Source organism: Oncorhynchus clarkii, chromosome 17 (genome assembly GCF_045791955.1).
Source record: "Oncorhynchus clarkii lewisi isolate Uvic-CL-2024 chromosome 17, UVic_Ocla_1.0, whole genome shotgun sequence".
NCBI classification, from domain to species: Eukaryota; Metazoa; Chordata; class Actinopteri; order Salmoniformes; family Salmonidae; genus Oncorhynchus; species Oncorhynchus clarkii.
In genome coordinates, this window is record NC_092163.1 from 10,395,220 (window position 1) to 10,402,388 (window position 7,169).

General features: G+C 47.0%; 1 protein-coding gene across 3 annotated transcripts in view; it reads left to right on the forward strand.

Moving 5' to 3' along the window:
* LOC139370237 (histone-arginine methyltransferase CARM1-like) overlaps window positions 1-6,430 on the forward strand; it is a 17,856-nt gene extending 11,426 nt beyond the window's left edge. The window contains exons 10-16 of one of the 3 annotated variants that reach the window (XM_071109591.1): window positions 1-83; window positions 1,979-2,116; window positions 2,972-3,061; window positions 3,724-3,821; window positions 4,474-4,557; window positions 5,271-5,339; window positions 5,576-6,430. The exon at window positions 1-83 is cut by the window's left edge and continues 7 nt beyond it. In XM_071109591.1, coding sequence (XP_070965692.1) covers window positions 1-83; window positions 1,979-2,116; window positions 2,972-3,061; window positions 3,724-3,821; window positions 4,474-4,557; window positions 5,271-5,339; window positions 5,576-5,715 — 702 coding nt within the window. In that variant the 3' untranslated portion in view covers window positions 5,716-6,430. Of the gene's footprint in view, window positions 84-1,978; window positions 2,117-2,971; window positions 3,062-3,723; window positions 3,822-4,473; window positions 4,710-4,790; window positions 5,209-5,270; window positions 5,340-5,575 lie in introns of those variants that run through there. The other 2 variants (XR_011627123.1, XM_071109592.1) reach the window with 2 other exon arrangements.
* Window positions 6,431-7,169: the final 739 nt, after the last annotated feature.

Sequence of the window (7,169 nt, forward strand, 5' to 3'; positions counted from 1 at the left end):
ATTCCCTTTAAGTTCCACATGATGACGTCAGGTCTGGTCCATGGTCTGGCCTTCTGGTTTGACGTGGCTTTCATCGGCTCAGCGTGAGTCCCCTGTGTGTGTTGTGTAAACTCTTGTCAGTCTTGATTGACCTGCTTTCCTTAATCTTTTCTGTGTGTGTGTGTGTGGGTCCATCTGACTGTGTGTGGGTCCATCTACAGTGGGGCAAAAAAGTATTTAGTCAGCCACCAATTGTGCAAGTTCTCCCACTTAAAAATAGGAGAGAGGCCTGTAATTTTCATTATAGGTACACCATCAACTATGACAGGCAAAATGAGAAAAAAATCCAGAAAATCACGTTGTAGGATTTTTAATGAATTTATTTGCAAATTATGGTGGAAAATAAGTATTTGGTCACCTACAAACAAGCAAGATTTCTGGCTCTCACAGACCTGTAACTTCTTTTTTTAGAGGCTCCTCTGTCCTCCACTCGTTACCTGTATTAATGGCACCTGTTTGAACTTGTTATCAGTATAAAATACACCTCAAACAGTCACACTCCAAACTCTACTATGGCCAAGACCAAAGAGTTGTCAAAGGACACCAGAAACAAAATTGTAGGCTGGGAAGACTGAATCTGCAATAGGTAAGCAGCTTGGTTTGAAGAAATCAACTGTGGGAGCAATTATTAGGAAATGGAAGACATACAAGACCACTGATAATCTCCCTCGATCTGGGGCTCCACGCAAGATCTCACCCCGTGGGGTCAAAATGATCACAAGAACGGTGATCAAAAATTCCAGAACCACACGGGGGGACCTAGTGAATGACCTGCAGAGAGCTGGGACCAAAGTAACAAAGCCTACCATCAGTAACACACTACGCCGCCAGGGACTCAAATCCTGCAGTGCCAGACGTGTCCCCCTGCTTAACGGTTTTAGAAGCTTTAGAGTGTTTTCTATCCAATAATAATTATTATATGCATATATTAGCAATTTTTTATAAGTTTTTCCAGTTTTCTAGGGGTACCCAATTTCTCCAAAGGGGGCGTAAATCTGCCATGTCTTCAACAGGTTAAGCCAGTACATGTCCAGGCCCGTCTGAAGTTTGCTAGAGAGCATTTGGATGATCCAGAAGAAGATTGGGAGAATGTCATATGGTCAGATGAAACCAAAATAGAACTTTTTGGTAAAAACTCAACTCGTCGTGTTTGGAGGACAAAGAATGCTGAGTTGCATCCAAAGAACACCATACCTACTGTGAAGCATGGGTGTGGAAACATCATGCTTTGGGGCTCTTTTTCTGCAAAGGGACCAGGACGACTGATCCGTGTAAAGGAAAAAATGAATGGGGCCATGTATCGTGAGATTTTGAGTGAAAACCTCCTTCCATCAGCAAGGGCATTGAAGATTAAACGTGGCTGGGTCTTTCAGCATGACAATGATCCCAAACACACTGCCCGGGCAATGAAGGAGTGGCTTCGTAAGAAGCATTTCAAGGTCCTGGAGTGGCCTAGCTAGTCTCCAGATCTCAACCCCATATAAAATCTTTGAAGGGAGTTGAAAGTCTGTGTTGCCCAGCAACAGCCCCAAAACATCACTGCTCTAGAGGAGATCTGCATGGAGGAATGGGTCAAAATACCAGCAACAGTGTGTGAAAACCTTGTGAAGACTTACAGCAAACGTTTGACCTCTGTCATTGCCAACAAAGGGTATATAACAGTATTGAGAATCTTTTGTTATTGACCAAATACTTATTTTCCACCATAATTTGCAAATAAATTCATTAAAAATCCTACAATGTGATTTTCTGGATTTTTTTCTCATTTTGTCTGTCATAGTTGAAGTGTACCTATGATGAAAATTACAGGCCTCTCATCTTTTTAAGTGGGAGAACTTGCACAATTGGTGGCTGACTAAATACTTTTTTGCCCCACTGTAACTGTATGTGTGTGTGTGTTTATCTAACTGTGTGTGTGGGTCCATCTAACTGTGTCCAGGGTAACAGTGTGGCTCTCCACCTCTCCTACGGAGCCTCTGACCCACTGGTACCAGGTCCGCTGTCTGCTCCAGTCCCCTCTCTTCACCAAGGCAGGAGACACCCTGTCCGGCACTGCAACGCTCATCGCTAACAAGAGGTGAGACACACACACCCCCGGGTAACTTTACCACTCACACACCTAAACAGGTAACACCCACCTGTACACCTAAACAGGTCACACCTACCTGCACACCTAAACAGGTCACACCTACCTGCACACCTAAACAGGTCACTCCCACCTGCACACCTAAACAGGTCACACCCACCTGCACACCTAAACAGGTCACACCCACCTGCACACCTAAACAGGTCACACCCACCTGCACACCTAAACAGGTCACACCCACCTGCACACCTAAACAGGTCACACCCACCTGCACACCTAAACAGGTCACACCCACCTGCACACCTAAACAGGTCACACCCACCTGCACACCTAAACAGGTCACACCCACCTGCACACCTAAACAGGTCACACCCACCTGCACACCTAAACAGGTCACACCCACCTGCACACCTAAACAGGTCACACCCACCTGCACACCTAAACAGGTCACACCCACCTGCACACCTAAACAGGTCACACCCACCTGCACACCTAAACAGGTCACACCCACCTGCACACCTAAACAGGTCACACCCACCTGCACACCTAAACAGGTCACACCCACCTGCACACCTAAACAGGGCACACCCACCTGCACACCTAAACAGGGCACACCCACCTGCACACCTAAACAGGTCACACCCACCTGCACACCTAAACAGGTCACACCCACCTGCACACCTAAACAGGGCACACCCACCTGCACACCTAAACAGGTCACACCCACCTGCACACCTAAACAGGGCACACCCACCTGAACACCTAAACAGGTAACTACCACACTGAACACACACACACACACCTGCCAAGGTACCCTTAAAGGATTCATCTGACCTGTGCTCCCAGACAGAGCTATGACATCAGTATGGTGGCCCAGGTGGACCAGACAGGAAGCAAGTCTAGCAACCTGCTGGATCTCAAGAACCCCTTCTTCAGGTCAGAGGCACTCTCTACCCCTCTTCTCTACCCCTCTTCTCTCTCTTCTCTCTCTCTCCAAGTCAACGACACTATACCGTCTCTCTCTCTCTCCAAGTCAACAACACTATACCGTCTCTCTCTCTCTCTCTCTCCAAGTCAACAACACTATACCGTCTCTCTCTCTCTCTTTAAGTCAACAACACTATACCGTCTCTCTCTCTCTCTCTCTCTCTCTCTCTCTCCAAGTCAACAACACTATACCGTCTCTCTCTCTCTCCAAGTCAACAACACTATACCGTCTCTCTCTCTCTCTCTCTCTCTCCAAGTCAACAACACTATACCGTCTCTCTCTCTCTCTCTCGCTCTCTCCAAGTCAACAACACTATACCGTCTCTCTCTCTCTCTCTCTCTCTCTCTCCAAGTCAACAACACTATACCGTCTCTCTCTCCCTCTCTCTCTCTCTCTCCAAGTCAACAACACTATACCGTCTCTCTCTCTCTTTCCTTCTCTTTCACTTTCTATCCCTTCTGTTGTTCCTAAAGCTGTTATTTATCTGCTATCTATCCTCTTTATCGTGGTCTCAAACCTCTTTCCCTGCTAGACACGTTAAAGTCCTCTGTATATGACCTACTGTCCCTGAGCTTGCCTCCCTCTGATTGGTTGATTGTGTGTTCCGCAGGTACACAGGCAGCACGTCAGCCCCGCCCCCAGGCTCTCACTACTCCTCCCCCTCAGAGAACATGTGGAGCAATGGAGGAGTCTACAACATGAACCAGGGTACGCACACACACACACGGCATTAATCAGGTTCTATACGCACACACACACACACAGCATTAATCAGGTACTACACACACCATACACATATAGATCTATACGCACACACACACACGGCAGTAATCAGGTACTACACACACATATAGATCTATACACACACACACAGCATTAATCAGGTACTACACACACATATAGATCTACACACACACAGCATTAATCAGGTACCACACACATATAGATCTATACACACACACACACAGCATTAATCAGGTACCACACACATATAGATCTATACACACACACACACACGGCATTAATCAGGTACCACACACATATAGATCTATACACACACACACACAGCATTAATCAGGTACTACACACACATATAGATCTATACACACACACACACACGGCATTAATAAGGTACTACACACATATAGATCTATACACACACACGCATATAGATCTATACACACACAGCATTAATCAGGTACTACACACACATATAGATCTATACACACACACACACGGCATTAATAAGGTACTACACACATATAGATCTATACACTCACACACATATAGATCTATACACACACAGACAGGTGAATACAGATGTGTCTCTCTGTTGTTAATGTGTCTCTCTGTCTATCAGGAGGGATGCCTGCTGTGTATGACCTCAGTACGGTCATCGGTGGCGGGGGCTCCACCGTGTCTCACAACAATCTCATCCCTCTTGGTACGCTGTGTGTGTGTGACTGACCAACCCCTAACCCTCTTTTCTGTTCTGTATAGCCCTCAAATTCAAATCTGAATCTCCTAAGCCAGTTTCACTGTTTTTTAAAAATGAATCCCTTCTAATCAGGGACTGATTTCCACCTGGGAGACCAGGTGGGTGTGTAATGAATAATCAGGTAGAAAACCAGCAGTAGTCTAGACGTTCCAGGGACTGATTTCCACCTGGGAGACCAGCTGGGTGTGTAATGAATAATCAGGTAGAAAACCAGCAGTAGTCTAGACGTTCCAGGGACTGATTTCCACCTGGGAGACCAGCTGGGTGTGTAATGAATAATCAGGTAGAAAACCAGCAGTAGTCTAGACGTTCCAGTGTTCCAGTGGAATACCTCTGCTGTATCGGGTTACAACATACTGGAAATGTTCCCCAAGTTTTCCAGAAATTCCAGTTAGAATATTCCTGGAAATCCGTTATTCGTCTTACCAGGATTTGTGGAAAGGTTGTGAAAGTTACTGGGATGTTGTAGCCCTGACTGTGTGTAATGTCAGTTGTGTATCTATGTGTTGGACTCCGGCTGTATCTGTAACTGACCTTTTGTATACTAGTTTTGCTGTGTTTTCTTGTTCCAAATAAAATTTGCCAATTTGTAAATTATCTCCTCTCTGTGTGTGTGTGTGTGTGCGCGCGCTTGCACGTGTGTGTGTGTGCGTGGGCAGTGAACACAGGGGTAGTGAACCATACATCTTCTAGAGTTGGGTCTATCATGAGTACAGGCGTGGGCCAGGGTGAGTGAGTGTGTCGCCATGGTTACAGAGCTACAGCTGTTTACTGTTGCTAATGTTGTAGTCTTGTCCACAGTTCAGTTAGTGTGTGGTCTGACATTTTAGTTGTTTTAATGTTTGATTTATTTTAGATATATCGTGCTTTCTAGTCCAGCACTAGGTTTTATCTGGGTCTGGGAAACTGTCCCGAGCTGCTCTTTGAAGACCGCAATTCACTTCCTGTTTTCTCTCTTCCTCAGGAGTGACAACTGGACAATCGGGGCCCGGCAACAGTCCTCAATACCCAATCAACAACAGCCAGTTCACCATGGGCGGGCCTTCCATCTCCATGTCGTCTCCCATGGCGATGCCTAGCAACACTATGCACTATGGGAGCTAAGACCTACCAACCGTCCGTAGCTCCCCCTCTTCCCTCCCATCCCCCTCTTCTCTCTCTCCCTCCCACCCCCCCTCCTGGAAGGAAACCAAACTAGACTGATAATATGGACGTGCCTCTCCTCCCTTCACCCCTCCGTTCTCTTGTTCCTGATGTCTCCGGCCCAGTCCAGAAACAACTACACACTGACAGGGTTGGATAGGTTTAGGGCTGTCAAATGTCCAGGTTCTCCATTCTGGTTGGAGGATTTCTGATGTCCTACTTGTTCTGTCTGGATTGCACCCGTTGATGGTTTAAGTAATGTTGCCTAAACACATCCCCTTCATCTCAACACATTCTGAGGCAGAGTGAAAGGTGTGTGCTCGTAACCATTCTGTTTTATGTATTCACAACCCACATAGAAACATTTAGAAGGATCTTATGTACTTACTGTGGCTATGGGGGTTTAGAAACGCACACACACAGTTGTATTATACACACACACACACACACAGTTGTATTATATACACACACACACACACAGTTGTATTATATACACACACACACACACACACGTTGTATTATACACACACACACACACACGTTGTATTATACACACAGAGCCTCCTGCAGGACAGAAATGACTTTGAGCTTCTGTGAAGTTTTATCAGTCACTCCCATCTTCCCCAGCCCGTCGCTTGTGACCCAACGTCCCGATCAATAAATTCCTGAATCCTAACCTTTCACCCAAGGTTACCTTATTCAACCGACCAATCAAAGCAAACCGTCTGAGTGTCTGACCAAACCGGCAGCTACGAGGAAGAGAGGGTGATCCAGGTTTTAGCCAATCGGGACAGGAGATTGTCTCTGTAGGGCGGGGTCTGTAGTCGCTGTAGACTAGCCAGGGGTTCTGTAGGGTGGGGTCTGTAGACTAGCCAGGGGTTCTGTTCTGTAGGGTGGGGTCTGTAGACTAGCCAGGGGTTCTGTTCTGTAGGGTGGGGTCTGTAGACTAGCCAGGGGTTCTGTAGGGTGGGGTCTGTAGACTAGCCAGGGGTTCTTTAGGGTGGGGTCTGTAGACTAGCCAGGGGTTCTGTTCTGTAGGGTGGGGTCTGTAGACTAGCCAGGGGTTCTGTTCTGTAGGGTGGGGGCTGTAGACTAGCCAGGGGTTCGGTTATGTAGGGTGGGGTCTGTAGACTAGCTAGGGGTTCTGTTCTGTAGGGTGGGGTCTGTAGACTAGCTAGGGGTTCTGTTCTGTAGGGTGGGGTCTGTAGCCGCTGTAGACTAGCTAGGGGTTCTGTTCTGTAGGGTGGGGTCTGTAGCCGCTGTAGACTAGCTAGGGTTTCTGTTCTGTAGGGTGGGGTCTGTAGCCGCTGTAGACTAGCTAGGGGTTCTGTTCTGTAGGGTGGGGTCTGTAGACTAGCCAGGGGTTCTGTAGGGTGGGGTCTGTAGACTAGCCAGGGGTTCTGTAGGGTGGAGTC